Raw genomic sequence first — 14679 nt, 5'->3', positions numbered from 1 at the left:
CCACTTTTAAGCACCAATATTGGGCTATTTCATGGCGGCCCAGAGAAAACCACAACCTTCGATAGGAAAACTGACAATCCTAGTCCATTAAAATTGGATTCCAGTGTACCCGCACAAGGGGGGTTCAAATTCACAACTTTAGTCACAGTTCAGTGTTGACTGGCTAGTGATTACATTAGGAACTACTTAGACCACTTGGACAGTGAGGCCCCTGGTGGCAGAATAAGGACTTTCAAAAACTTCAAAAGTGGAAACCAGAAGTCCTTGTCTAAAATAGGGGAGCCTTGCAATAGAATAAAGATCCTCCTTTCTGTCTCTGTAACTAACTGCATGAAAAATGCTATTGCAAAAACAATACCCTTTCCCCATCTGACTATTTCATTATACAAACCCTCGCTATCACAATTGAAACATTTAATCAGTGATGCCATTATGACTTAAATGGAAATCAAAGTTGAAAACTTCCAAGAATTTGACCTACTGTTTTATGGAACTCTTGATTAGATGCCACTGTTGTCATGTTTGCCGTAATTTGGTGGAAGAAAATTGTTGTAGATTGAATTAATGAATCCACGATAAGTAATTTGCACACTTTGTAGTCGAACAACTAAGTCTTCAGTATGCATAAAAGCCATTGTTAATGACAAATTTACATGCCAAGATATTGTTTGACATTAATCCATTTATTCGTACATGTATCGACTATTTCCTTCGCCATTTGCATTTCAAAGGATAATTGTTGTAATTAGAAAAAAAATTGTAATTTGTGAAAGAAAAAGTAAAAGATAAAAATAGTTTTCTTAGAGATTTTTATTGTTTTCAAATAGTCATTAAAGATAGGAATTTATATGTTATAAATGAAACAAATAAACATTAACGAGGCAGTCTGATGTTTTACATGTATTTATAGTCTAAAATCGGACAAGAAAAATACATTCTCACAAAATCGACAGAGAGGTGTTACTTTTTTTTGGTTCTCATTAATATTCATATTTTGTTTAAATAGGAAAGAAATATAGAACCTTTGAGAAATCTAGATTAGCAAAAATTGACAACAATTATTGATATTTTAATAATAACATAGAATTCAGTGCACATTTTATGTGTCTGGAATATTATCCCCATAGAGATAAAATATTTTAGGATATTTTTTTTTTAAAAGGTTTTAAAAAGCAAAACAACAACAAAAAGACTTTAACTGTCAAATTTTATGAGAAAGTTATAATCCATTGGAATAACGAATGATAAAAAGATTTAGTTTCTTGTAAAATCACGATAAAATAAAGTAAGGATGTGAAATAAAATTGTGTGTTCACAACAACACAAGCCCTGTAAACAGGATATGGGGTTATGGCGATAAATATAGATCAGTGTCATTTGGAACCATTTCTGTAGGTGTTAATTGTAATAATTATATGTTTTTTTCAATGTATACTTCTAGGAAAAATTATGCATTTATTAATAAACCTTAAAAAGATTGTTTGATGAAAAAGAACAAAAGGAGTACAAATAAACTAAAACAATAGAGTAAAATAAAATAAAAGATAAACAAATAACTAAAACAATAGAATAACAGAAAAATAAAAGATAAACAAATGATTTTAATGCAATAGAGATTGCAAAACAAATTATCAAAATAACCACCTTATTAGCATAAAATGAATGATATGTGGGACATATATACACTTTTCTTTCATTTTTAGAGACATAAAAAAGATATAAAAAACTAAAAATAAACAAAGGATTGAAATGTTCACCCCATTAACTTTTAATAAGGTTTAAAATATGTAAAATAGACTATGAAGTTTATTTTTTTATATTTAGAACATTTTAAAGAACTAGAAATCTATTGATAATACTTATTTATTTTATTGCACATCAATTTTTTTCCGTCTCAGATGGAGTGGTTGCATCAAGTATTTGCATCGATCTTTTTGTAAAAGAGTTTTATAAAGAGGAATAGAAATAATTTGATCATATCAGGCATGCTTTATATACATGTTTACTTCGACTGCTGGAATTAATGGGCTGCTCTCATTGGCTTAATGGTCTCTGTATAGGAAAACAAATTGAAAGAAAAACAAACAATTTCAAAAGGCCTTTTGAAATTTTTACCATTTTACCATGAGGGAGTTCAATAGTTTTCTTATGTCCCGCTCTTAGTAGTTGTTTTGTTAAATAATATTTACATATTTACACATCAATAAATAGCAAATTGAATTTTTCTAAGGAAACTTTTAGATACAATGTGTAATCTTGATGGTGTAAAGAAAATCTTAAGCTAAATATTGATCAGAAAAGTACAAATTTTGTCATAACTACTTAAGAAATATTATTATTTGTATGATTTAATATTTTTCTATAATTAATAAGTGATATATAGTTCTGTTGTATTGTGTTTCAAGCCATTGTTGTCAATTGGAGTTTTATACAAGGAGGTTTTCTTTTATTATAATTTTGAATAAGGAAGTAAAAAACATATAACAATAAAAATGGATTTTTTAATCTTTGAAAGACTGTAATGGAAATTTTTATGCAAATTTCATTTTATATTTATTTTATTTTATTTTTAAGAGAATTTGCTGTTAATGAATAGATAGCTTAAAAACTAATAAAACTTGAGTCAACAAATTGAAGTAGTAGCATTTCCTTGGAGCATGGTGGACCACACAAAATTGACTAACTCTTTATTCCAATAGGGAACAATAAATAAGTCTTTATTATTGAACTTTATGCTTGGTTTTGTTATTGTATTATGCCCAATTTTACTATTATTCTTTGACAAAGTCCTGACTAGTTTCAAAATCAATGTCAAAGTCACTATTTGAGCAATATTCAGTCTGTAAACAAATTATTTATTCTTTCTTCTTTTTATTGCAGAGTTTTTATATTAGATGTACAAAAGATGGAGAGCCAACCTTTACTTGTCAGTGTAACGGGAATTGTGATATCGCCAAACAAGGAAGAATCCGATGCCAGTATTGTCGCTATCAACGTTGCCTCATGGCTGGAATGTGCCGCAAAGGTAACTATAAGTAAAGTCATAACTTGGCTCAGTAAAAAAAAGTTGAGTTGAAAGATATCGCAGGGAGAATCATAAACTCTTATGTCAAAGAAAGACTGACAAAAATAGGGATTTTTTTTTAGAGAAAATAAAAAGTCTAATTCTAAATCTTTATTCTTTGTTAAGATCAGTAAAAGCATAAACATAAACATAAAATATCAAGAATTGGCTTAAAACACATTTTACTACATATCCATGTTAATTAATGATGTAATACATGTACTTAAATGCAACCTAAATCTTAGTACAATTACAGTACATTAAAATAAAGTATATTTTAACTCCTACAGGAATTAAGGTATGGCAGGTTACAATTCTTATAATGTAAATTTTATTCAATTCAATTATTGAAAGTAATTAAGTCGACAAATAAGGAAGCTTAAATGCTAGCTTTAGTAAAATTTTTATAAGGTTGTGGTCTATTTAAGGTACAACTGTAGAAAGTTCAGAAAATGTAGAACTCTTTTTATTTCAACTAGAATAATTTTTATTAGCTAACAAAGTAACTATATCATTATTTAAGCAAGAATGGTTTTCTATGACTCATTAAATCAAATTATAAATTAAATGAAAATATTTGTACTGTAATAATTTTTAAATTACATTTACTTATGAGTATATTACAAAATGTACATACTAATTGTTCATACATTTTTAAGTTCACCTATGAAGCAAAAAACTTAATAGAACTGAAGAAAAGTACTTATATATCATGGTATTAAATCACCTTTAAATATATTGAGACTTAAACTTTTTCTCCATACATAATTTTTTGTATGCTTATTTTGCATAGAATTTTTCAATAAAATGAATATGCTTACTTGAACGAAGCAGCAACTTTGATAATAATGTAGACAGGGATTTAAAAAATAAATAAATAATGCATGATGAAAACAAATATTTCTTGAGGGAAATTTATGCCCTATATACATTTGTATTTTTTTTTAATGTTGGATACTAAAGACAAATATAGCTTTTTTTAAGTCAAGTGTTTAAACTCACATACAACATAGAGTCAATTCAAAAGGCATGGTTAAGGAGGAAAAGGGGGTTGTTTTAAAGGCATCATTAAAGAAGAAAGGGCGAAGTGTCCAAAAGTGTCATTATGGTTACCAATCTTCAGATGTTTAAAGGGGCCTTGGTGACCAATAGAATTGAGAAAGGAAATGGGGAAATGTGTCAAAGCAACAACAACCCAACCATAGAGCAGACAACAGCTGAAGGCAACCAATGGGTCTTCAACGTAGCGAGAATTCTTACACCCATATGTGTCCTTCAGTTGGCCCCTAAAAATATGTATACTAGTACAGTTATAATGGAGGTCATACTAAACTCATACTCATACAAGTGGTCTAAGTAGTTCTACTTTAATCACAAGCCAGTCAACACTGATGTTGTAAGTTTGGACCGCTCATGCAGGTGCACTTGACTCGGTCACTGTCTCAATTGACTAGGAATGTCAGTTTTTCAAAGGTCATGGTTTTCTCCAAGTACTCTGGCTTCTTCACCAATAAAAACTTGCCACCACAACATAGCCAAATAGTGGTGCTTAAAAGTGGCGTTAAAACAACAACAATGAATCAGATGTTTAAAATATTTTGTAGTTGGATATTTATCTGCAACTAGTTACACTGGTTATGTACTAATCTAAAAATATAATGCACAAAGTTAAATTTGCTATTCTATCAATGTTTTTTATAAAAATCTGTACCTTTTCCTTTTCAGAAAAGCCAGAAACCGTCCAGCCAGCCGAAGGGCAAGTGTTATGTAAAGTATGTGGTGACATCGCCAACGGAATCCATTTTGGAGTGAACACATGTGAAGGTTGCAAGGTGAATATTTGTACTTTAGACTTTGACTCTGAATACAAATATTTTCAAGAGTTAAATGTCCTAAATGTAATCAGTATTAAAATGATATAGATTTATATTTATTTATTTATTTGGTAAATGTACTTAGTTTTTCTAATATTGTTAAAGATTATTTGCAAATTAAAGTTTCCTATACTCTTTGCAGAGACGACTGTTCATACTGTAAAATCAAGACCCAATCAAAATACAGCAACCAAAAAACCAAAAATCACACATATAGAAATAAGATTGTATGCTTGCCAATTGCCAATTAGACGACCATCCACCAAATATGTAATCGGATCACTATACAGCCTCAAAAATGAGAAACTTATAATAAGCTATAAATTGGATGACCAAAATGTTAAATAAATTGAGTTTAAACTAAAAAACAGTCAACTGAAAGTTACTCTCAAATAAGTTAAGTTGAGAATGGTAATGGGGAATAGTAAGTTAGTATTTAAGTAAAGACTTTATTAAAAGAGGGTGACTCAATTAGCTTTCGCTAATCTACCGTGAGGCCCTCAAAGAATGTGTCCAAGAGACAACAATGAACAGAAGGCAACCTATTGGTCTTTAATGCTGCATGAAAAACCAGCACAGGTAGTGCCTCAAAATTAGTACTAACCTTCTTTTTTTCAAAGCCCAAAAGTGGCGTTTCAACACCATCAATGAATTTTTTTTTAAACAAAAAATGTAGATTAGAATCCGCAATTAAAAGAAAAATGAACAGAATTCTATTCAGGAATAATCAGACTTGTAATAACTGATATACATGTACTTCTATGTTCTCTACTAATAAGATTTAAATTAATTACAGAAATTTTTCCGAAGAGGACTTGTGGAAAACCAGGGATATAATTGTAAGGGAGAGAAATCTTGTCAGATCAACCCAAGGAACAGAAATAATTGCCGTTATTGTCGTTACCAGAAATGTATCAGCGCTGGAATGTCAAGAGAAGGTATAGTAATTACAGTTAAAATATTTTCACTATGTTAGAGGGGAGATAAGTCAATGCATTTAATTTTTCCACTGAAAAAGATCTGGCAATAGCAGAGAAGGGGAGATAAATCTATGCATCCAAACAGTGTTTCCACTTTTAGATAATTTAACAATTTAAAATGTTTTACAAAAATTGTTTTTGAAATAACATTTTTGAAAGTATTGAAAAAGATGCTTTGAATGTTCTTTACATAGTTCTGTTGTTTTGTTGATTTATCAGATATTGTAGAACATTGCTTTTGGTGGATTAAAAAAATTGTTGGTTTTGGTTTTTGTTCTTAATTTCATTTCACAGTGATACATTTTTGTGGTTTCCAATATGTGAATGTACTATTCTATGAAGGTTAAAATTTCAAGGACATTATCTATCAACACAGTAATTACAGTTATTATGATTTGTTGATTCAGGATGTTTTTATTTGATCATCGATATGTGATTCTTTGTCTTGACATATAATGTACTATGAGAAATCTGTATGTTGTAAAGCACTCAAATTATAAATCTATCACACACGAAATTGATAAAAATATATTTATAGTACCCCACAAATAATAATGAATCCACAGTATGGGCTGGGTTAAATAATGTAAATTTTAGACTATAAGATATGTGTTAGACTAATCATAGACTCCTGGACTTCTATCACAGAAATATATATGATACAAGATTTTTTTCTGTATAAAAATACCCCAGAAGATTAGGGTATCATCTGAAAAAAATGTCTTCAAAATACAGGCAATATGTTGAAATTTAAAGTCCCATCAACATGCAATGATTTATAAATCCCAAAAAGCTAAATATATAAAGTTCCTTAATCAAACTGTTTGAAAAGGAATACATCTTGAGATTGAAAATCAAATTTTGAATGAGTAGTTATCTAGCATACAAACTTACCATAAGTTAATCCATGGAGTGACTAGATAAGCAAACTTTTTTTTAAACCTTTTGATTTATTTGTAATAATTACAAAGTCACTCAATATGACAGTATTGAATGCAATCCTGGTAGTTTTGACAGGAGCAAATATAAAAAAAATCAATTTTCCTCAAATTATGCAAATTTTAAACATTTATACGAATTTAAATTACACTTTTTCTTTTCTTTTCAGCCATCAAGATGGGTCGGCCAAAAAAGTCAGATGGAGATTCTCCACAACAGTCCCCTTCACATTCACCATCATTTTGTGATCGTCGTAGTCCCGAGTTGTCTCCTCAGGGATCTCCAATCTCCGTCCATACTTCACCACAGCTATCACCTGTCAATGAACCATTGTTTCACAAATATATGATGGCTAACCAGCCCGTGAAGACCGAGACAACATGTCCACCACCAAGTTGTCAGATTCAGTCGGAGATGACCAACAGCAGACCCGTTCTGTCCACAACATCCTTCATGAATCTCAAAACAGAAGAGCAGACGGCGTATAACTGGGTCTCATCTGCCCCAACCTCCTCCTGGCCTGGTTCTTCAAACACCATCATGTCATCCCAATGCCAGCCCGTCCACGCCTCAACGACCTCGCATCAGCAGGAGAATCCATTACTCATAGAGGACGATATGGATGACATCCTTAATTTCATACAAATGGACCAGGCCAGCCGGAGTCAGCCACAACCTGTTTTCAGAGATAGCAACTGTTTATATCAGACACCACATGGTAATATGGGAGGGAACACACCACTCATGGTTAACACATGCAACAGCTTCCAACAGGCTTCAGACAATTATCAACAGAATTCTGGACCAAATTCACCATTCCAACCACAGTATCCTCAGCCAAACCAAAGTGCTTACTACCCCAACTCCCACAGTCCACAGTATTATCAACAACCTCATTCCCCACAGACAAGCTGTCATAGTCCCCACAGTTACAGCAGTCCATCTCCAGGATCATGCCACAGTCCACATAACTACAACACTCCTTCCCCAGGATGTCACAGTCCCGATACGTATCATCCATCAATGGCTGCTGAATATCCTCAACAACAACAACAACAACATGGTGGATACACTATGCCAACCACACAAGTTCATCCACAATTCAATCACGGAAGCAGCATGTCACATGATAATGTACACATTAATCCCGATTCTCAACATCAAATCAATCAAATGTTTATCAAATGCATCGGAACAATAAACGAAACACAAACTCCAATCAATGGAGCTTACGTCACAAGGGACCAACTTACAACAGAAGTAATCAATTGTACGCTTAATTCATCATCGCCGTACAGAAATAACGATTGTTTATATAGTAGTAGTGACGATAACAGTAGTCATGATTCATCAGACTTCCCTGTTAGAAATAAGCGAAAAAATTACGACCAATTTGATCAGTCATGTGGGTACGGAACCAATTCCAACTCATTTATGCCACAATCTTCAGACTTCACCTGTGAGAGTTACAGTTTACAATCTACTCAGAACTATTGGAAACAGAAGTTTCCTTTCGATCCCATGAGCAGAATGGCGGAAGAAGACCATGCTGTCATTAAACATATTCTGACGGCATACTCTAACATGAGAGTTTTCTATGACGAATCTAGAGACTGGAGTTCTTCAAAACTGGTAGGTCATTATGTAAAGACATGTTAGAAAATTTAGCTAGCTGTTTTAATTTTCTTTCATGGTTTGCGATTTTCTTAAATTGACAAAAAATAAGAATTCCATTATTAGGATTTCAGTAAGTACTTCACACTAAATATGCTATCCAATTTTATTAAAATTTGAGCTTTTATTTTTGCAATACCTATTCCATCAAATTTCCACAAATTATAAACACATCACATTGAATATACAATATACCTGAACAATAAAATTGAGAATGGAAATGGGGAATGTGTCCAAGAGTCAACAACCGGACCATAGACCAGACAACAACCTGACCATAGAACAGACAACAGCAGAAAGTCACCAATATGTCTTCAATGCAGGGAGAAATTCCCACACCCAGAGGCTTCAGCTGGCCCTAAACAAATATATATACAGTTCAGTGATAATGAACACCATACTAAACTCCAAATTATACACAAGAAACTAAAACTAAAAATGTCTATGTTTTGTATGGCCATAAGGCTTGGAATTTAAAATGGGTCTTACTTATAGAATGATGGCATAGTAGAGACTTATTAAGATGAATTACTAAAAAAAAAATTAAGCAATAAATACTCTATTTTGATATGTTTCAGGAGGAACATTGGCCAAAAATGGGAAAAGAGAAGGCTCATTGGCAACACATACAAGAACGTATCATCAGAAATAACAAAGCTTATGTTGACTTTGTTATGCAAATTCCAGGTAATTATAGAGATGTATAACTGTTTTTATACCACAACTTAAAAGGAAGGAGTAAAATTGTTTAAGTCTGTCGGTTTTTAAGTAAAAAATTATGGTATAAAACCACAGATGTGTAAAGTTTAATATTTTTTTACATTTTTACATGATTGAAAATTCTGGTACATAATAACTAAAAATGAACACCACAAGTATCAAAAAACATTTTGAACCCCAAAGAAGACCCCAAAATTCTACTACCCAACCAAGAATTATTGTAGATAAACATTTTTAAAGACAAATTTAACGACTAAAATTTAAAATTTTCAGAGGCTGAGAGTCGAGTAATTCAATAATAATTCTGAAATTTGTTCTTCGGAAAAAATATTACTTAATTTGATTATAATTGTCTTTTTTTATGCCCCATTTATTGGGATTATGTTTTCTGGTCTGTGAGTGTGTTTGTTAGTCCATCCATAGTCCATTCGTTCGTCAGTCTGTTCATTCTTCCGTCCACTCGTTCATTTGTCCAAATTCAGGTTAGTTTTTGGTGGAGGTAGTTTTTGATTAAGTTACTATCCAACCAAGAATTATTGTACATGTATTCAAAAAATTTAAAATACAAATTTAACAAATTACTAAGATTTAAAAGTTTCAGAGCAGAGTAATTCAATAATAATTCTGAACTGTGTACTTCTGAAAAAAATGGTACTTAATTTGATTATTATTGTCTTTTTTATGCCCCATTTATGGGCATTATGTTTTCTGGTCTGTGAGTTGGTTTGTTTGTCCATCGGTAGTCCATTCGTTAGTCAGTCAATTTGTTCATCAGTCCATTCGTTCTTCCGTCAACTCGTTCATCTGTCCAAATTTAGGTCAGTTTTTGTCGAGGTAGTTTTTGATGAAGTTGAAGTCCATTCAAATTGAAATTTAGAACATGTGTTCCCTATGATATGATCTTTCTAATTGTAATGCATAATTAGAGATTTTTCCCCTATTTTAGGTCCACTGAGCATAGAAAATGATAGTGCAGATGCGGAATTCGCGTACTGGGGACACATTCTTGTTCTGTTGAGTTTTGGCTGGTGCAAAATTTTATATGTAAATTAATTGAATAAAATTCATAATGTGTTTCAAATATATTTTCAGGGTTTATGCAGTTAGACCATGAAGACAAACAAGACCTTTGTCAATTGGCCTCTTTCCAGGCTGCTTTAATCTTGTGTGGTACAGAATGGTACAACAAACAACAGAAGAAATTCCAGAACTTCTGGAATTTTACAGTGAGCCCTGAAAATCCAATGTATTTGTTCAAACTGCATCTTTTACAGGCCGGAGAAGTCATCAACAAGCTAGAGCTTTCACCAGTAGAACTTTCTTTGACTTTAGCACTCAGTTGTTTCAGTGCAGGTAGGAGATTAATTTAGGTTTATCTTCATGAAAACTGACAAGGTCTATACATATATTCTTGCAACTGGTCAAATTTGATTTCAGTGCAAGCAAGTAAAACTTTCTTAGACTTAAGCACTTTTAAAGGTCAACTTGAATCTCCAAGATATATGCAGAATAAACTAATCATACAAAGCAGGATTATGTATATTTACTCCAGATGTGGGGTTTCCTCTACGAAGACTCATCATCACGACTCATCAGTGATGACTGAATCAAAAGTTAATAGGGCTAAATAAAGTTAAACAAGATAGAAAGAAGACATCTAGTATAAATAACTTTTAGTGCATAGAAATTTAAAATTATACATCGTCTTACTGTCTTTTAATTAATCAGTAAAAAGCTGGGTTTTTTGTTCATATATTTTATATACTGTTATTATTTTAGATTTGATGTTCTTGAAAGATCCAGAATCCGTTGAATCAGTCAGACGTCATCTTATTTATCTTCTTCAGCAACATATTGCTGGTAAGTACTGGGAAATAACTTTCATTGGCTAATGCTCATTTTTCATTACTTTTAAATTTCTGGTTTCTTATGTATTGTAGTTACAAAATAGTGTGGTCATGATATTATTTATAAAAAAGAGGAAGATGTGGTATGATTGCCAATGAGACAACTATCCACAAAAGACCAAAATGACACAGGCATTAACACCTATAGGTCACTGTACAGTGCATGCTTTGAGGAGAAATTGCATTATCATGACATGTTGTTTAAATTCACAAAAGCTAAGTATGTGAGCCACAGGGTCTTTAAAACATTATAGGGCTTCTGTGTATGTATTTAAGTCTCTGTAAAATTGCCTTGATATGGAGCATAAAAAGTGATTAATTTTACATAAGGATTTCAAATATTAAAACACATATATGGTATGTACAAATGGATAGGAATGCTGAAAAATACCAGGCTTGGCAATGCAGACTTAGAAATAAAAAATAACAAATCAGATAAAAAAAATAGTTCACAAGAAGGATCCCATCAATCTTGGATATTTCTACAAGTGTGAATAAAAAATAGGACTGGAGATGTAGAGTCATCAATAAAAGCTAAATCCTGGAAAATTATTGTTTTTCTTATTTTTCTTTTAGAACAAGGTATAAACCCTGATGAAAGACTAGCTGCTATTTTCAACATCATGCCGATGACAAGACACATTAGCATGTGGCACAAACAACTGATGAAGAATATGAGGGTCAACATGGAGTTGGGGGCCGTGTCAAAACAGGTTGAGGGCATTTCAATCTAAAGAAAACCTCACTGAATCATAACACACATTCCAAAATCTTGTTTGTAAACTTTTGAGTTTTTTTGTTTTTGTTTTGTTTTTTTCCCTTACTAATGTGCAATTATCACAACAAGGGGGGACAACCCCTATGATACATGGAAAACTAATTTTTATGTCCCAATAACTGCCATGTTGCTTGAATTCAACGAATTTTTTTGTGACGACGAACGCTCAAATATTGAGTATAATTATTTTTAGGGAATGTTATTTGTTTTATTGTTATATTAAGTGACCTTTGCATTTAATGCTTAATTTTAAATCTATATTTGACCCACTTCACTTGGTTTTTGAGTGAAGTAAAATTATTTAGTCACATGACAAATCTTTGTTTTTTAACGAAGAGACTTAAGTATATCTTTTATATTTATTGCACGATTTGTTATACAGATGAAGTATTTTTTTACTTACATGTTATGACGGTGAAAAAATAGTTTATTTTTGTTGTTTATATTGAAATACAAATGTATATTTATTTTTATTTTTATTTTGGGGATAAGGTTGTTTCTTTTTTGGGGTTCTTTTTTACTGAGTAATTGAGGGTTATCTTTTCCTTTCCTTTGTAAATTGTTTTAAATTATATTAAAATTGAATTGATTATTAAATGAATTATTTGAATTGCTTATTATAAAAGGGAAACTTAATAATATTGGTGTTTTTTTTGTGGGGTGTGGGAAAAAGGGGGTTGTTAAAGAATTGAATTATTAAAATATCAGAAACTGTTGAGATTGATTCTCATACTTTTTATTCTTGTCTTCTCTTTTTATCTTTTTCTGTCTTTACAATAAAAATAATCTCTCTTAACTTGACAATCAAATGTTAATGATATGGAAATACTGTTAAAATTCTGAATTGTTTCCTTTATTTGCTTTTTCTCTTGTATGTCTCAAAGTTTCTGATATTTTATATTATTTTAATCATATTCTTAAATTATGATTTATTAATGTGTAAACAAATAGATAACAGCTCTATTATTAAATCCATTATCATGGAAAAACAAGATCATTCAAATTGAATGCTGAAAATGCTCAAAACATGTACAATTTTACCATCCACACACTGAAGAGATTACTGCAATCGTTGCTTGAAATTGACTTTATACAAAAGATTTTTAAAAAAAGAGTATACAAAAAAGTGAAAAGTTTTTTTGGTATTTTTGGTGAAAGATTGCTTGTTTAATATTAAAATTTTATGAACATAATATCAAATTGATTAAAGCATTGTTGAAGTAAAGTTTAGAAAAAAATACAATTATATAAAAATTGATTTGAAAATTGATAATATCTTTATGATAATTAAAGTAAGTCATAAAACATCATTGACTTTGAAAAACCAACTTATTGATTTTATTAGCAAAACAAACATTGCTATTAGATCAATTTATTGTCTTAATAAGAGTTAGCCAACCTCTTTTCATTTTAGTAAATGCACATTCCTGCTGAAAGAAAACCATGTTTTTATATTGATATTTCTTTATTACATGTAATGAATTTGTATATACTTTTGTGAACAATGGAATGTTGGCCAACTCTTATAAATTAAATTACTTTTTTTGGGTGGATACACAGTTTAATAATCTAAGAATAAATTATGTTAAACTTTGCCTTTGGCCTCTATAAGTATGATATACTTGGTTAATAATTCTTAGTATCCACCTCATCAAAAGTTGTTAATTATATATTATTATGTGACTGATGCACAGTAAAGGTTAGATGACAAAACTGTTTCCATGGTGAATTCATGCAAGACCAAGATCCTGATTTTTTTATCTCTTCTTTTCTTGAGATTTCAAAAATTACCCTTTTTATTCTCAAGAATTCTGGTCACAGTAATTCAGATCAAGAACATTTGTGTAATTAGAATGAAATTAGAAAATACTGTGACTAAAATAGATAAAATGAAAAAAAATGAGTTTTCATTAAAAAGTTTGAAATCATATTATGATTTTCTGTCTTCAACGAAAAAATAAAGAAGAAATATCAGATCTTTACAAATTTGAATCATCTTCCTATCACAACTTGGTGTAAAAAACTTAAATTGTCTACTGTGAATAACTTGATGAAGGGAGATAACCATTATTTCATATTTAAATTATCTCCCCTACATTAATTGGTTACAGAGCCAAACCCTTTAATTAACCAACAACTTCTGGGAAAACGATTGTGTTGCCTTTGGAAATAGTTTTGTCACTGGTTTATTTATATATGTTTGATTGTTTTGTTTTTGCTCATACTATGAACATTCCGTGTTGTATATCATTTGTAACCGTCCAGTGTTGAACTCAGGACCCATGTTGAAAGTGCTAATTGTATATATTTATCATATTCAAAAAAATTTAGTACCATACATAGATTTATATCTCCCAACATTTGTATATTATTGAATTAATTGGCACTTAAGGGAGATAATCAACTGCAGCAAACAAATTTAGATCTTCATTTAGCATAATAAACATTTCCTCTGCCTTTCTGAATCTGTAAAACAATTTCATAAATTGTTATACTGGTAAATTAAAGTAAAAAAACATATGGATTTTTAAACAAACACCTTTTAAAATTTTATATTATGAAGGAAAAGGATGAAAATAACATGTTTTACTCATTCCTTTTTTGCTAAACTATCGCAACTATAATTTTTTTATAATATATTTATGACTAAAATTGCTCAATTTTTTTCACATATCCAATTACATTTTTATTGTTATTAAATTCACCTGTGATTATTTTAGATATTGGCCTTTTATTGTACATT

At 30.7% G+C, this 14679-nt stretch overlaps 1 protein-coding gene across 2 annotated transcripts in view; it reads left to right on the top strand.

Moving 5' to 3' along the window:
* Positions 1 to 13011, top strand: part of LOC134710702 (uncharacterized) — a 39007-nt gene extending 25996 nt beyond the window's left edge. For both annotated transcript variants that reach the window (XM_063571093.1, XM_063571094.1), the window contains 8 exons: positions 2881 to 3025; positions 4790 to 4896; positions 5735 to 5876; positions 7027 to 8489; positions 9110 to 9218; positions 10344 to 10604; positions 11031 to 11111; positions 11735 to 13011. In XM_063571093.1, the coding sequence (XP_063427163.1) occupies positions 2881 to 3025; positions 4790 to 4896; positions 5735 to 5876; positions 7027 to 8489; positions 9110 to 9218; positions 10344 to 10604; positions 11031 to 11111; positions 11735 to 11892 (2466 nt within the window). In that variant the 3' untranslated portion in view covers positions 11893 to 13011. The remainder of the gene's footprint in view (positions 1 to 2880; positions 3026 to 4789; positions 4897 to 5734; positions 5877 to 7026; positions 8490 to 9109; positions 9219 to 10343; positions 10605 to 11030; positions 11112 to 11734) is intronic.
* Positions 13012 to 14679: the final 1668 nt, after the last annotated feature.

Source organism: Mytilus trossulus, chromosome 3 (genome assembly GCF_036588685.1).
Source record: "Mytilus trossulus isolate FHL-02 chromosome 3, PNRI_Mtr1.1.1.hap1, whole genome shotgun sequence".
Classification (NCBI taxonomy): domain Eukaryota; kingdom Metazoa; phylum Mollusca; class Bivalvia; order Mytilida; family Mytilidae; genus Mytilus; species Mytilus trossulus.
This window is presented reverse-complemented; position numbering and strand designations above follow the sequence as displayed.